Source organism: Schistocerca piceifrons, chromosome 7, assembly GCF_021461385.2.
Source record: "Schistocerca piceifrons isolate TAMUIC-IGC-003096 chromosome 7, iqSchPice1.1, whole genome shotgun sequence".
NCBI classification, from domain to species: domain Eukaryota; kingdom Metazoa; phylum Arthropoda; class Insecta; order Orthoptera; family Acrididae; genus Schistocerca; species Schistocerca piceifrons.
The window spans coordinates 274,740,434-274,757,482 of NC_060144.1; the positions used below are offsets into that span (position 1 = coordinate 274,740,434).

At 43.2% G+C, this 17,049-nt stretch overlaps 1 protein-coding gene across 1 annotated transcript in view; it reads right to left on the reverse strand.

The window, feature by feature from the left end:
• The window catches only part of LOC124805623 (myrosinase 1-like), an 86,757-nt gene extending 70,273 nt beyond the window's left edge, over positions 1-16,484 (reverse strand). Inside the window, exons 1-2 of the mRNA XM_047266189.1 lie at positions 16,322-16,484; positions 98-231 (exon numbers count right to left, since the gene is read on the reverse strand). Coding sequence (XP_047122145.1) covers positions 98-231; positions 16,322-16,484 — 297 coding nt within the window. The remainder of the gene's footprint in view (positions 1-97; positions 232-16,321) is intronic.
• Positions 16,485-17,049: the final 565 nt, after the last annotated feature.

Consider the following 17,049-nt stretch of genomic DNA (forward strand, 5'->3'; position numbering starts at 1 on the left):
TTTTGAATGATGCGATAGATGTTTGTGTAATGCGGGAGAGACGTGCAGCCTACGAAATAAGTGCAAAGTGAAGACTGTGCTATCTGTGAGTACTTACGCTGAGATTTTTGGCGAGCTGGATGTCTGTCTCGTACTTGTGGTAGGAGTCGCACGCCACGTCGCCATTGCTGCCGTCAACTGTCAGGTTAGGATTGTTGTGCAACCAGTAGTCGTAGATGTTCTCACCTTTCCCTGCGAAAAAAAATTCTATTTGTCGATTTCCGTTCTTCCACAGATCGCTTCTCCATTGGGAAGATCTGGTGTCACTAGAATGAACTAGTACTAGTAAAAATAATGGAAATACAATTCTCAAAACTGAATCATGATTGGCAGTTAAAAAGTTCATTACTCTATTAAGTTCAGTGATGTGGAAAATAAAAGATCACTTGTCACACATTAAACTCTTTTCCTTACTCAACAACATCAAATACCACAACGTCGTTAAAAACGCTATTTCATACTTTCTCCCATACAGTCCGTCTCTGGTACCCGCCGTCACGCATACAACACGTTACAGTATGTTTACGCTGGCCGATTAGCTTCTACGTCCCGAGTCAGGCAGCAACAGCCGGCCGAGACACACGCAGCAACAGGGAAATAACTGTTTTTGTGACTTTTACGAGCTCGTAACCAGGAGCGAATTTTATAATATCATCTGTGTGCTTAATAGTTTAGTTTCTTGAGTTTCTCGTGTTAATTTAATATCTAATAGCCACAGTTCTCGCGTTTTCGTTTGCGTCGGAAAGTAAACAGATTTTGTGACTTGTTACAAGTTCCTAAGCAGGGGCAAAATACGTAGATTCACCTAAGAGCTTCGGTAGTTAGGTTTTTGAACCTCTGAGTATTAAACTAATTTATTAGGCACAGCTCTTGCGTTTTTGGTGCCGATAGTCCGATTATCTGGGTCGTTTAGTTTTCCACGGTCTTTTGTATGGATAGGGACTCTGATTGTTATGTGTGTGGATGCGAGCAGAGTTGGTGACACTTCGCTCTCAGCTCGAGGCTGTGATGGCTTCGGTTTCACAGCTTGAGGCTGCAGTGGATGGACACTACTGTTGTGGGCCGGCCATGGGGATCCAGCGGACGTCCAGCACATCCGAGTCCTCCGATCGGTCCTCACCGGTTGCCAACCCAGATAGTGCTCACACTGAAGCTGACCTCTCACCTGTGGTCGAGTGGAAGGTCGCCCCGGGGCGAAGCAGGCGGCGAAAGACTTCCCAGGCGGTCGCACATAAGGCCTCCCCGGTTTGTCTGACAAACAAGTTCCAGGTGCTGTCTGTGGCTGACACTGTTGCTGAGCCAGATGCCGGCGCCTGTCCTGTTTCAGAGGATACGTCTCAGCCTGAAAGATTCTGGCAATCATAGAGGGTGGGATTATTGATAGTTTGGAGCTCCAACGTTAGGCACGTTATGGGGCCCCTTAGGGACAAGGCTGCCAAGAATGGGAAAGCAAGCTAACGTGCACTCCATCCTTCTGGATGCCATGAAGAGCACAACATGCAGCCAACTGCAGGTGGTGGCTCACGTCGGTACCAATGATGTGTGTCACTTTGGATCAGAAGAGATACCCTCCTGTTTCGAGTGTCTAGCAGATATGGTAAAGGCTGCCAGTCTGCTTGCGAGATGAAAGCAGAGCTGACCATTTGCAGCATAGTCGACAGGACCGATTGCGGACCTCTGGTACAGAACCGAGTGGAGGGTCTGAATCAGAGACTCAGACGGTTCTGTGACCATGTAGGCCGCAGATTCCTCGACTTGCGCCATAGGGCGATTGGGTTTCGGGTTCCGCTGAATAGATCAGGAGTCCACTACACGCAGGAGGCGGCTACACGGATAGCAGGGGCTGTGTGACGTGGACTTGGCGGTTTATTAGGTTACAGGGTCTCGGGAAAACACAAAAAGGGTTTCAGTCACAAAGGCTGCAGGCCGAACAGAGGAAGATCGTAGATACTGGAACCATCGGTATAACAGTTGTAAATTGTCGTAGCTGTGTTGGGAAAGTACCAGAGGTCCAAGCGCTAATAGAAAGCACTGATGCTCAAATCTTTATAGACACTCAAAGCTGACTAAAGCCGGAGATAAGCTCAGCTGGAATTTTTGCGAAGAACCTAACGATGTTCCGAAAGAGACTCAGACAGTTCTGTGACCATGTAGACCGCAGATTCCTCGACTTGCGCCAAAAACCTCTTTCATTTATACATCATTAACTTTATTTACATATAATTAATAAAGGCTACACATTGATCTTGCTAAAGCCGAGAAGCGATTCTTCTTAGTGTTGTAGCTCTCTGGGGCACTCTGGGATGCTCCCTGGGCACCACGCGTGCTGGCGTGTTTCTTGCTGTCACAAGTAGTTTATCTTGTCGCGAAAAGTAGATAGTTCCGGTGACCTAGTGTCGACAGAGGAGATTGATGACAATCGAAATAAAATAATAATTGGATCCTTTACCGACTTCCCAATTCAGATGATGCAATTGCTGAAAGGTTCAAAGAAAACTTGAGTACGTTTTCAAACACGTGCCAGACTCACACAATTATAGTTGGTGGTGACTTTAATTTATTCTCGATATGTTGGTGAAAATACATCTTTAATTCCGGAGGTGCGCATAAAACATCATCCGCAATTGAGCTAAAAGCATTCTTTGAAAATTATTTCGAGCAGTTAGTTCATGAGCCCATGCGAATGTTAAACGGTTGTGGAAGCACACTTGACGTCTTAGCAATAAATAATCCTGAGTTGATAACGAGCATCAAAAGGGATACAGGGATTAGTGAACACAATGTTGTCGTATCGAGATTGAATATTGTAACCCCCAAGTCCTCCAAAAATAAACGAAAAATATACGTATTCCAAAAAGCAGATAAATATTCACTTGACGTCTTCCTGAGAGACAAGCTCCACTCCTTCCAAATTAATATATGTGTGGACCAGATGTGGCATGAACTCAAAGAAATAGTATCGGTAGCAATTGAGGGATTTGTACCAAATAATTTAACAAACGACGGAGTTGATCCTGCTTAGTACACAAAACGGGTCAGAACACTGTTGCAGAAATAATGAAAAAAAACAGGCCAATTTAATCAGACTCAAAATCCCCAGGAGTGGCCATCTTTTACAGAAGCTCGAAATTTAGCGCGGACTTCAAAGTGAGATGCTTGTAACAGTTTCCACAACGAAACTGTGTCTCGAGACCTGGCAGAAAATCCAAAGAGATTCTGGTCGTATGTGAAGTATGTTATCGACAAGACACAATCAATGCCTCCTCTCCGCGATAGCAATGGAGATAGTATTGAAGACAGTTCCGCTAAAGCAGAGTTACTAAACATAGCCTTCCGAAATACTTTCGCAAAAGAAGACGAAGTAAATATTCCAGGATTCGAATCAAGAACAGCTGCCAACATGAGCAACGTAGAAGTAGATATCCTCAGAGTAGTAAAGCAACGTAAATCACTTAATAAAAGCTAGTCTTCTGGTCCAGACTGTATACCAAGTAGGGTCCTTTCAGAGCATGCTGGTGCAATAGCTCCGTACTTAACAATCATGTGGAACCGTTCGCTCTACGGAAGGTCCATACCAAAAGATTGGAAAGTTGCACAGGTCAAACCAATGTTCATGAAAGGTAGTAGGAGTAATCCACTAAATTACAGGCTCATATCATTAACGTCGATATGAAGCAGGATTTTGGAACGTATATTGTGTTCGAACGTTATGAATTGGTTCAAATGGCTCTGAGCACTATGGGACTTAACTTCTGAGGTCATCAGTCCCCTAGAACTTAGAACTACTTAAACCTAACTAACCTAAGGACATCACACAACACCCAGTCATCACGAGGCAGAGAAAATCCCTGACCCCGCCGGGAATCGAGAACGCTACCGCACGACGACGAGCTGCGGACCATTATGAATTACCTCGAAGAAAACGGTCTATTGAAACACTATCAACGCGGATTTAGAAAACATCGTTCTTGTGAAACACAAATAACTCATTACTTGCATGAAGTGTTGAGTGCTATTGACAAAGGATTCAAACTGATTCCGTATTTCTGGATTTGGGGAAGGCTTTTGGCACTGTACCTCAAAAGCGGCTTGTAGTGAAATTGCGTGCTTATGGAATATAGTCTCAGTCATGTGACTGGATTCGTGATTTCCTGTCAGAGAAGTCACAGTTCGTAGTAATTGATGGGAAGACTTTGCGAAAGACAGAAGTGATTTTTTGCGTTCCCCAAGGTTGTGTTATAGGCCCTTTTTCCTATCTATATAAACGATTCGGAGGCGATCTGAGCAGCCGTCTTAGGTTGTTTGCAGCTGACGCTGTCTTTCATCGACTAATAAAGTCATCAGAAGATCAAAACAAGTTGCAAAACGATTTATAAAAGATATCTGTATTGTGCGAAAATTGCCAGTTGACTATAAATAAAGAAAAGTGTGAGATCATCCACGTGAGTGCTAAAAGGAATCCGTTAAATTTCGTTTACACGATAAATCATTCAAATCTAAAGGCCGTAAATTGAACTAAGTACCTATGAATTACAATTACGAACAACTTAAATTGGCAGGAACACATAGAAAATGTTGTGGGGAAGGCTAACCAAAGACTGTGTTTTATTGGCAGGACACTTAGGAAATGTAACAGATCTACTAAGGAGACCGCCTACACTACGTTTGTCCGCCCTATTTTAGAATACTGCTGCACGGTGTGGGATCCTTACAAGATAGGATTGACGGAGTACATCGAAAAAGTTGAAAGCAAGGCAGCACATTTCGATTATCGCGAAATAGGGGAGTGAGTGTCACTGAAATGATACGGGATTTGGGATGGACATCATTAAAACGAAGGCGTTTTTCGCTGCGGAGAAATCTTATCAATCACCAAGTTTCTCCCACGAATGCGAAAATATTTTTTTGACGCCGACCCACATAAAGAGAAACGATTATCATGATAAAATAAGGGAAATCAGAGCTCGCACGGAAAAATATAGGTGTTCGTTCTTTCCGCGCGCTATACGAGATTGGAATAATAGAGAATTGTGAAGGTGGCTCGATGAACCCTCTGCCAGACGCTTAAATGTGATTTGCAGAGCATTCATGTAGATGTAGGTGCAGATGGAAGAAGCCTAAAGGCTTCGATCGGTTGTCAGTTGTTTTTAGCTGCACACAATGCTACCTGTGAGACAGTACTGTGTGAGGTGCCATTGTTGTGTGAAGTGTACTTCGCTCTGTTTCATAATGTTTCCTTTCCTTGTGAGAAATGTGTGGTATTGTCCAGCGATTGCAGAGCCACACCAACGTCAGCAATGTATACTGATACAACAGACATTAACGATGTCTCACTGCAATCCGCAACGACGACTGGGAGAGGCTGAAGAAGACACACCCTCTCTCACGGCACAGCAGCGCCCTCGCACGTAGGTCAGTAAACAGCTGAGTACGGAAGCGGTCTGCCCCAGTTTGTGACCTCAGCTGAAGCAGTCAACATCATAGAATAGGAGCAGTGTCAGTCAAGTCTCGGATGGGCTTGTATTTTTGCAAACGTCGAACGTTGTACTTCAAGAGTGCTTCAATAGTCAATGACAGTTGTAAGTTACCTAGCACTCCTTGGGCAAGGGATTGTATCAAGTTAAGTAAATATTTTATTCATTCATGTAATAAAGTGAACTAATTTTGCATATAGATTAGTTCATATAAGAACCCTCAGTTATGGCTGGACGATTGTAGTTTTGTCTGATCGTAACAAAATGTACGCAATTGTTACAGTTACGACAGTTATCTATCTATATCTACGTCTACGGCTGTTCTTTGCAAACCCCCGTGAAGTGCATGGCAGAGGGTATGTCCCATTGTACTAGTTACTAGGCCTTTCTTCCGTTTAATTCACGGAAGGACCGCGAGAAGAACGGTTGCCAAAACGTCTAGCGTTGTCTTCGCTATCTCATTGGGAGCTACACGCAGGCACCTATAATATTTTCCTATATACATCACTTAAATTTGGAGCTACAAACTTTCTAAGTAGGTTTTCTCAAGGCTATTTATGTCTATCTTCAAGTGTCTGCCAGCTCGGTTCTTTCAGTATCTTTGTGCCACTACCCTTTGGGTCGAAGAAAGCTATTGTCATTTGTATACAGGCTCCTTTGTAGATTGATTACATTTCCCTGGTTTCTACCAATGAAGTGGTTTATCTATTGCTAAGACTATGTGATAGTTCCATTTCATTTCTCTACAACCTGTTGCACCAAGGTATTTGTATGAGTTGACTCATTCTAATTTTGACTCATTGATATTGTAGTCGTAGGATACTACCTCTATTTGTTTTGTAAAGTGCACAATTTTAATTTATTGGCGTTTAACGCAAGCTGTCTTTCAATACATAACATGATTTGTTTGTATTATGAACCTATCTAACTGATCTTAACCTCTGCGGTTTTCAGAAAGCGTGAAGCATTGGTTAAAGTGCCTGTAGAGTTAGGGGCAGGCTCTCACCCCATTGCGGTCTATATGGGAGCTAGAATTACTTCCTCCGCTCCCCGCAAGCCCCCTTTTGTCAACCTGCTAGCTTACAGTTAACACACTGTACAATTACACTCTATTAACCTCCCCCTTCCAACTTCAAGCGATTTTCACTACCAGACCGAGAGATTCGTCCAATTAGATACATCTTCCACGAGACATAACAGCAACTTTCTTTCTATTTGCTTGCATAAGGGCTTTCGTCTTTACCTACCCTTCTACACTCTACTCTGGATCCATGTCTAAACTTCCAACATGCGCTCTCACATCAATCTTGGACACAAGTTTTTTAATGCATTATAACCTTTGAATAACGTGCATACGTCGTTAATACTGTACAGCTTGCCCGAGCGCCTGCAACGTCGGCCACCCACTGACAAGATTTGTAAGGCGGGTCCCGGACGGAGTAGGGATCAGCTTTACCTTTCTTCCTGTACACGCAGACCGATCGGTGCCCACCAGGTGGCCTCGTCTGCGCCAGAAGAGGTCGCGGTGTACACGGACCTATTTCCTTCCGCACAACACGTGATGGTAAATATTCTGCGATGTATCCTGGAGCGGGCGTCCTATAAAGCCCCACTCTGAGGCTTGGAAGGCCCCCACCACGGTTGATTAGCTTCACCCCGATATTTATCCTTCCTTCCAGCTCTGTCCCTAATCTTCCGCCCCTCCTCTTGAGGGCTTCCTCTCCTCTCCCTCCCCCTTTGCTGCTTCCGCCCTCCTACTTCTGCCCCTCCCCCCCCCCCCTCCCCCCTGTCTTCCTCGTTTCTCCTTTCCCAGTACTTAAGCTCTTTCTTGGATTGCTCCCTTCCCCATGCTCCCCTTCACATGTCCCTTGGTATGCTACTAGCTCTCCCCCTTACCCTTCCTCCCTTTCCTGCGCCCCACCTCCACCATCGACCCCTCTCCTCTCTGCTCAGCGCTCCCATCGCAGTTCTTTCCAGTTTAAATCCAGTTTACTCTCAGTCGTTTTTTAGTGCTCGCCGTACGTGTTACTCAAGTGCAGTGTGTTTTACCTGTCGTCGCCCTGAGTGGCTTTCTGCTGTGGACACCGTTTATTATCGTGTTCTCTGTGCCGCCAGTGTTTCTTTACTACGTCTTCGTCGAGTGTGATTTTATAAATATGTGGACTTAATGTAAATGTCCCTCATTAATCTGCTCCTTTTTTGTGCATTCTAACCCCAATTGTTTCCCCTTCTCACGTGATAAAATCATCTTTTATCCCCTTATTAACTGTTTTTAACATTCTTCCGTGTACACTCTCTCGGCTGAGCAGCGGCACACTGTGCCGCTGCCAGCCCATCTCTGCCCACATGGGGCAGAGGTATGAAATTATAATAAAGGAAAAAAAAACTCGGAAGTCGTTCACACCCAGTGAGCCGTCTAGGTCAGGAGCCGAGAGCTTATGCTTTTCGTCAGTCACATGTTCATTCCGATGCCGTAATAGCAGCCGCGGCGACATCCTCTGTCACCATGCCTCGAGACGTAGACCCAGGAACTCTTCACGTCTTCGGCCATCGATTGAGGTTACGGGATCTCCAACGCCGCTTATCAAGAAGCACTAGAGTAACTGTTTTGTTGTTTAACTTTCCCGGCAAAACCGAACTTCCGTCTTTGTTTGGATGTATTTTTGGTGTATAATGAGAACACTTTTTAACATTCCTTATTTTGGGCCTCTGAATCGGCCAATAGATCGGTTAGTTTGTATTTTATAACTCCTTACAAGCGACTTGGAAATTTTTCTGTACGTAGACCGTGGTCATAGCAGTGGTTATCTCGCTGGCAGCTCAGATTCGCGCCGTTATCGGGCGAAATGACGATATTGGAATATAAATTACGCGATCTTTTGGACGATTACTACTTAAATGAACCATACAGTTATGGTCGGTAGATGAAAGCCATATATACGAGAGCGTGCTGAAAAGTAATGTATCTGAATTTTTTGTTTGAAAACTCTTAAAGCTTCTTAAAAAAACCGTTATTAAGAGTCTACATCTTTACTCTTCATGTCTTACATTTATTTCTCAACATGGATGCCCTGGCGACGAACACATTTCTCCCAACGAGAGACCCGTCTATTGATACCGTCAGAGTAGATTGTTTGACATTGTTGGCAGACCCACAACCTCACCTCTGCTTGCACCGGTCCATCACTATCAAAGGAAGTCCTCGAACGTGCTCTTTAAGTATTGAAATAAACTGATCGTATGGTATTATTGGCCGGGATATCCCCTTCGGGGTTGGGCCTCCGTATTGCAAGTCCTTTTAGTTGACGCCACGTCGGTGACTTGCGTGTCAATGATGACGAAAATTATGATGAAGGGCACACAACACTCAGTCGCCTGCCGGGAACTGAACCCGGCCCCCTTGCGTGGTAGGTGGTACCGCTCCCGCGATAGTATGGAGAATGATTGATGACAGTGAAACCAAGCCGTAAGATTGTTATAGATGTTCGTGTGTGGTCTGACACTGTCATACCGAAGGAGAGGATGCTCCATGTGTGGACGACCTCTTCGAATTGAAAGCTCAATTATAGCACGCAATTTTTCACGCGCCGACATAGGTATGCTATATTCAACCACGTTGCACGCTAGGACTCCAATTACTCTAGCGCGGCTTTAGCAGGGCTGCAAGTATGTCGCCATGATATGGAATGTTAACAATGTTTGTTTCATTTAATAAGCTATGTTTTCACATAAAAAATTTGGAGGCATTCCTTTTCTGCGAGCCCTCGTACTGTAATCCACTTTTATCAGTCTCCAAAGATCACGATTATTTTCATAAACGCTAACATACATACATTTTTTTTTGTCTGTGAAAACCACAAAATCGCGATTAGTTGTCCAAAAGTTGTTTATATATAAAATAATAGCTATCAACTACCTTCTCATCGAATAGCAGCGTCTGTTTTCAAATAATTATCTAAAAAACGATAACTCAGGATTTAGATATCGTAACACCTAGATAAACAAAAGTTCTTTTCATTCTACTTCAGTAATAACGAAGCGCTATTACGATGCCTGAAGTCTAGAACTTGTGCAACCAGTTGCAGTTGTTTACATCTGGAATATCCATCCAGACGCAACAATAGGTAAGGGAGTGTACCAGCTGCTACTCGTCGAAGCAGCTCTAAGTGAATGCAGGTTATACACTAAATAACAGAGTTATCGTTTACAGTTGGTTTCTCACGAATATCATCTTCGTAATTATTATTTGTATTTTCCCATACCCTTCACTTTTATTTATTTTTATGTTTAATTGAAAATATTGCAACGCATTTCGAGTATGTTCTACTCCTCTTCAGGCGTTTACACACACAGAAAGTTGTTAATTATAAATGAAAGTCTAAAAAAACTAAATTAACAAAGAACTTTTTGTTTATTGTTCGCTGCTGGTATGGCTGTTGAGGAATTATGGTGGATGGCGGAAGAATAATTTCTAGTCAATCACTGCCCGTCCTTCCTTCCGAATACCCCAACAGTCAAACCAGCAGCGAACAATGAAAATGTCCTGTGTTGATTTATTTTAAGACTTTTACTTTTAACTAACAATTTCTCTGTATGTATATACACCTGGAGTCGAGCAAAACATGCTCTAAACGCGTTGCAGTATGTTAAATTAAACATAAAAACAAATAAATGTGACGAGTAGAGGAAACTACAGATAAATAATTATTCTACAACGTCAAGGTGCCCAAACGTGGCCAGTATGGTCACAAGTAAATATCTCCGCAGCCGTTAATACCTCCGAAAGAAAACTGCCACGTTGCAGTGGTGTCACCATTGCTGATTTCGTAGTTAACGTCACTGGAAACGCAGTGGACCCATTTGGCCGAGTACTCGGGTAGTGATGGGATATATGCTTGTTGCGTGAACCATCCCGACGTGATGGTATAAGGAAATCCTGGGTAAAGTATATCAAGGTTGCCAGATGGAGATATGAACCACATATCCCTCCAATAAGATCTTTCTTTTATGGGGGCCCACAGTTATGTACAATTTGTTGAAAGAAATTTTCGCCATTTGACTGTTAATTGTTCAATTATTTTGCATAATGACTATTTTGGCTTTATAGCCGTCCTCCAAAGCACGCTGAAATGTTAAAATATGTATGACCAATCTGTGTTGTTTTTTTTACGATGGAATGTCACTGTCAAGTTAGACTTTGTTTAACATTTAAACATGCACTTGAGAATGGCTATAAAGCCGAAATCGTGGCTACATAAAATAAATGAACAATTAACAGTCAAATGGAGAAAATTTCGTTCAAAACGAGAACAGAGAAACTACACACACTGGTTCAGTAACAATGAGTTTAATATTACCAGCTTGAAAACATTAATTTCTTCTTGTTGAGAAGTAAACATTATAATAGTATCTCCCGAACGAGGTACATTGGTTACAGTGGAACTGGCAATAAATGCATTAGGTCATGCAGTTCCTCCCATGTTTATTTTCACCAACGCTTATTTACAGAAATTGGTTTATAAAAGGCGGACTACCGGAATCTGTCGGCGGAGGAAACACTTCAGGATGGATGACAGCTACGGAGTTCGTGAAATATATCATTTTATCAAACATACTAAATCATCACCTGCCGATCCGATTTTGTTGTTGCTCGACAATCACCAAACTCATACTGATGTCAGAGTGGTGGAACAAGCGAAATCTAACTCAATTGCAATGCTGTCATTCCCGCCTCATTGTTCACACCGCCGACAGCCATTGGATGTTGGAGTAAATGCACCTTTCAAAAGCTATTGTGCAAAGGCTCAGGATAATTGGCTACGAGATAATCGTGGCAAGGCAACGTCGATATATGAGATCCCAGAAATTGTTAGATACGCGCTACCTCGTGCATTGACTCACATAAACGTAATGAGCGCTTTCAGAAATCTGGCATTTGGCCTTATGATCCCAAGGATTTTACAAAAAACGACTATGATCCACTGTATGTTACAGATCGCGATTTATCTTTAGTAAACGCAACAAATGTGGCTTTAGGAATTTCACATAACATAATCACCAATAGGTCGGAAGCAGTATCAGAGACTGTTACTAGCAAGACGCTAATACATCTGACATTGTAGACATTAGTACAGATGCAAGATAAATCTTTGATGTGCCAGGCCATCAGGGGATGTTAATCTGCCTGCATCTTCTGGTATCATGGAAGAACAACTCGGAGATAAAGTCCCTTTCTCTCCAGTAGCAGTACGTCCTTTTCCGAAGACACTGCCAAGGATTAGAACAAACAACAGACGTCTTAGGAAACCCGCTATTTTAACCGATATTCCAAAAGAGCAAAGCAAGAAAAGGAATGTGAACAACAACAATGAAAAAATGGAAAAAATAAGGGAAAAGAGAAAGGTAAAACAACACAAGGAAATAGAAAATTAAAAGGCAAAGGGAAGGGGAAGTCTGTTAAACGACAGGTTTTACAAACGAGTAGTGAAAGGTCTGAGAGCGAAAAATACAGTTTAGAGTATTATTGTCTAGTGTGCTGTGACAGTTACTCTAATTCACGTTCTGGGCTAAAATGGGTTCAGTGTCAAGAATGTAAAAACTGGGCCCATTCCTGATGTAGACAGAATCAAGCCTTATTAACCTACCTATGCCCGAACTGTGATTGTGATACGTCTTCTGATGATTAATCAATTATAAGTATTAGGTTTTCCGTGATTTCCCTAAATCACTCCAGGCAAATGCCGGGATGGTTCCTCTGAAAGGGCACGGCCGACTTCCTTTCCCATCCTTCAGTAACCCGTTGAGACCGATGACCTCGCTGTCTGGTCTCCTTCCCCAAACAACCCACCCAACCCCCTCTTCTGCTAGTGCTGCCACCTGCCAACTGAGTGCATTCCAGTCTACATTGTCAAATCCTTTCTCTAATTCTACCAATGTTATAAACGTAGTATTGCCTTCCTTCCACCTGTTTTCTAAGACAAGTCGTAGGGTCTGTGCTGCCTCACATTTACCTATATATCTCCTAAACCAGTCTAATATTTCCAAATGTTGGCTTTGCTAGTTTTCCAGTCTTCTGTAAATAATTCGTGTCAGTGCTTTGCAGCCACGAATTACTAAACTGATCGTGCCGCAATATTGTGTATGGTGGCAGTCTTTCGCCTCATACATGTAATATTATACCAATTCGTTCTCATATTTTATTCGATATGAGATCATGTTTTATGATGAGTGACTGGGTAACTGACCATTTCTTTGGCTGATACTGGACACCACCATGTACTGATATTTTCTGTAGTGTTGCATGCCTGGGAATTAATTTGAGCTGAATGCTGACAGTAGGGAGAGATGGACATTATACTTTCCTGTGAAAGTGACGATTCGCAGGTTAGAAAAGATGTCGTGTCGTGTTGAAATGAGAGGTCTATTTTTACTACGCTAAAAAGGTAAGAGTGGAGGTGGCGGCGTTACAACCCTGATAGCAGCCTCCCCGTAGCGAGGCCGGTGATCGGATACGAGACGCACTCCCGCCACTAAAAAAAATCGGTGGCAACAAGAGGTGCTGCTAGCCAGAGCTGGAGAGCGATAGTTTCTTACAAGAGGAGGAGACATCCTTTTAGTACAAAAGTCACGAACGGAGATTGCGAGTTGACTCTTCTCAAATCTTCTCACGGGGGACAGCAATCCACGTTTTCCACCAAAAAGTAGAGAAGCGATAGTAATTTTCGGAGTCCTTAGAATTTTACAATGTTCCAGAACAGTGTCCTATACAGAGGATGAACTGCTGGCTATTGGCTACGTGACTTATGTAGTGGGAGGCACTGCTTTTGTAACATGCATGGTAGGGCAGTTGATAGAATATCGGTAGGTCTATATGTCGGTACCTTTCCCAAGAGATATCGGTATATAACGGCGATACATTTTCATCGATGTATCGATATCTAAATGGCAATATAAAGTGCCGATATTTATATTTTAGTCTATAGTTTTGTCTCAATTTTCGGTAAATACAATGAAACTGTTCTTTTGAAATTGTGGTAGAACATAAAGTGAACGAAACTTACTACTTTTTGAGTTCCCAACATGTCCAGTCGTTTTCTTTGACTGTGTGAAACAAGTGTAGGTGCCAGAAAGAATAATTCCCATTGAACTGGGGAGATGGCGGTGTGAATAGTTTAACAAGGTTTCCGCTGTGGAGAAATAGCACACCAGTCGCGTTAGAAAGCAATTTTTAACGCGACTAGTGTGCTATTTCTTCACATCGGCATTCTACATAATACTTGCTGAAAAAGTTAACCCTTATCTAAATGACAATATCGTTTCTTGCGGCGGGCGGAAACGTGTGAAGGGATATGCTGACTTAATCGGCGCTCGGCGCTACCAACAGAAACTGGAACGTTTAACTTCACCACGCAATTCTAGCTAGTGTTAGAGTTGCTAGATCGCTGGCGTTAGCAGATACGAGCGGTACGTCGACGTGTATTTTCGTCGATAAATCGATACTTCCTCCGATATATCGATGACCGATAGCGATACCTCTTTTAAATTTCAATATGTCAGATTCCCGATATCTTGAAAAATAGCAATGGCCCTAGTGCATAGGGATTCGTTGCAGGAAGTGCACACGTAGACATATCGAGCCTTGCTGGAAACCAGCATATGGCTTGTAAAGGGACTCTCCTGCGGATGTCGATAGAGGAAACAAAGCATGGGGAGTGACCTAGAGACTTCGTTGACAAGAACGTCAGTGAAGAGCTTCACTGTCAGAAGCTACAAAGTGTCGATTTCGCTACTAGGAAAGGGTTAACGCATATGTCTGTAATCAGTGACGATTCTTTGCTTTTCTATAGTGTCTCAGGCATACTGAAGTGCCTCTTTACCAACGAATACTTGATCTGACTTTCTGTTCTGGCTTATGAGCAAACTGAAATCTCGAGTCGCGTTCTATGTCGTACCGAAGTAATTTCATCGTCAGGAGTTTTCGGACAGCATATTACGTCCGCTGTGTACACAAAATTTATAGGTATGTAAAGTACGTTTCCTGCACGGTGACCAACGGCATCGAGCAGATCGACGCTACAGTCTCCCAGCACTGTAATCGGTGATATGCGCACCACGGCTAGGCAGATAGGGAAACAAACACAGCAAGCGTGTTGACTTCCATTTGCTTGCTCCATGAGCTCTTTACTGTCAGTGCCAGTCAGAGTTGAGGTTTTTTCTTTCTCGGGGCTACTCAGAATCAGCCAACCTAGTGTGTCTGTCTAAAAAAAGGCCATCCTAGCCTCAAAGTTAGAGTAAGAGTAGGGTTTAACTTTCTGTACTGATTTTATACATTTTCATTTTTCTGTTGTTTGAAAATTAATTTGACGTATCTCTCTGCGCTCATTCTAGTAGGATATCTGTTCAACATTATAGGCCTAATTAAGCTAGAGTAGAACAACATGACGACTAAAGACTTCATCTAATGTATTCCTCTAGGTGTAGGTTATCAATGGCAGAGCTGTTTATTTAAATGCATGATATTTCACAGGCCGGCCGGAGTGGCCGAGCGGTTCTAGGCGCTACAGACTGGAACCGCGCGACCGCTACGGTCGCAGGTTCGAATCCTGCCTCGGGCGTGGATATGTGTGATGTCCTTATGTTAGTTACGTTTAAGTAGTTCTAAGTTCTAGGGGACTGATGACCTCAGAAGTTAAGTCCCATAGTGCTCAGAGCCATTTTGATATTTCACAGCATTAGGCAATCACACATACACACGCCAAATATACACTACTACAACTGTGGTTTTACAATTCACAACTGTCAGTACCTGCTTTCCTTGCAATACGAATTGTTACACTTTATTGAAGTCTGAAGATATTTCGCCAGTCTCATAAATCTTGCACAGCAGCTGGAATAGTTTCGTAATGGCATGCTTTCACAAGGATTTCAGTACCTCTGAGGGAATGCTGTCTACACCATGGACCTTGTTTCCACTTAGGTCTTGCAGTTCTCTGTCAATTTCTTCTCGCATTACCTTATCTATCATCTCATGTTCACCAGTTTCCCTTCTTTTGCTATAATACTGTCCTCGATCATATGTAGGTAAGAATTAATATTGGAACGTTTCGACCTGAAGATGTAGCGCAGTGGATGACACTCCGGCCTCTCATTTGGGAGGGTAGTGATTCAAATCCCTGTCCGTTCACATAGGTAGGTTTTCCATGACTTTTGCCGGAATCTTTAAAGGCAAATTCGGAATGGTAGGTTTCCTTCACCCTCCATTCCCAATTAGAACTTGTGATCCGTATGTAATGACCTCCTAAAAGGAGCCATATAGCAATCGGATTTTTATAATTTTTATATTAATCGTACGTGAAGTTCCGAACTCAAATATCAATAACACAATGCAGTTCGATGCTACTCTCAAAAATTTTCGAGGAAATCTACTTTGAAGCTTTCCGAACGTCTTTAATACCCTAAAACGAGGATGGGCCTCCGGCAGCCTCGGCCTGAGATTGGCTTCAATCCGGCCGGCGGAAGGAATTCGTGACATCCAGAGCGAGGCGCTCGCACAGCGGGATGTTAAACCATAATCTCACTTTTTCCTTGCTTGGGAGTTTTGACACTCTTGTACGCCTTCCAAATACCAAAAGAAAGATTTTTGTTTCGAAGTGTAATTTTGGGAGAAAAATGTGCCTTCTAACCTATTCCAGAACTAAATTAGAGGACAGCAATTTCAAAAAGCGACGTACAGTGTCTTACATTGCGGGTGTGATGTTCTGTCCCTCTCCAACAACAGTGCGGGGATTACACACTGCTATAGTCCTTACCGTCTTCGTTCCAGGCGCCTTCCACCTGGTAAGATGCTGTGCCTGCTCCGAAGATAAAGTCCACGGGTAGCTGGTTGAGAGCCCGGGAGCTGCTCTGTGGAAGAGCCAGGGCCCCGACGCCCAGGATCACCAGCAGAGACAGCGTGTGGCCGGGAGACATCATGTTGGTAGGAGACACTTTCTCCCTGTCTGTCAGTCGCTTTTATAAGGAGCGATCACAGTCTTATCAGCTTACGAAGCATGTAATGTGACTCCATCAAACGGTACAGCGTGTGTTATCTTGCCTTATATCAGCATAATCAAAGCACGAGGTGAACAAGCTGATAATAATCCGTCTCAGGCACTCAGCTAGAAATTTTTTCAAGGGATCCATTTCCTCTACGCTGAAACTGGTAATTGTGTAAGTGGACTACGTTATAGGATTTGTGAACTCACAGTTGTTATTGTGATCTTCAGTCCAGAGACTGGTTTGATGCAGCTCTCTATGCTACTCTATCCTGTGCAAGCTTCTTCATCTCCCAGTACCTACTGCAACCTACATCCTTCTGAATCTGCTTAGTGTATTCATCTCTTCGTCTCCCTCTACGATTTTTACCCTCCACGCTGCCCCCCAGTACCAAATTGGTGATCCCTTGATGCCTCAGAATATATCCTACCAACCGATCCCTTCTTATAGTCAAGTTGTGCCACAAATTTCTCTTCTCCCCAATTCTATTCAGGACCTCCTC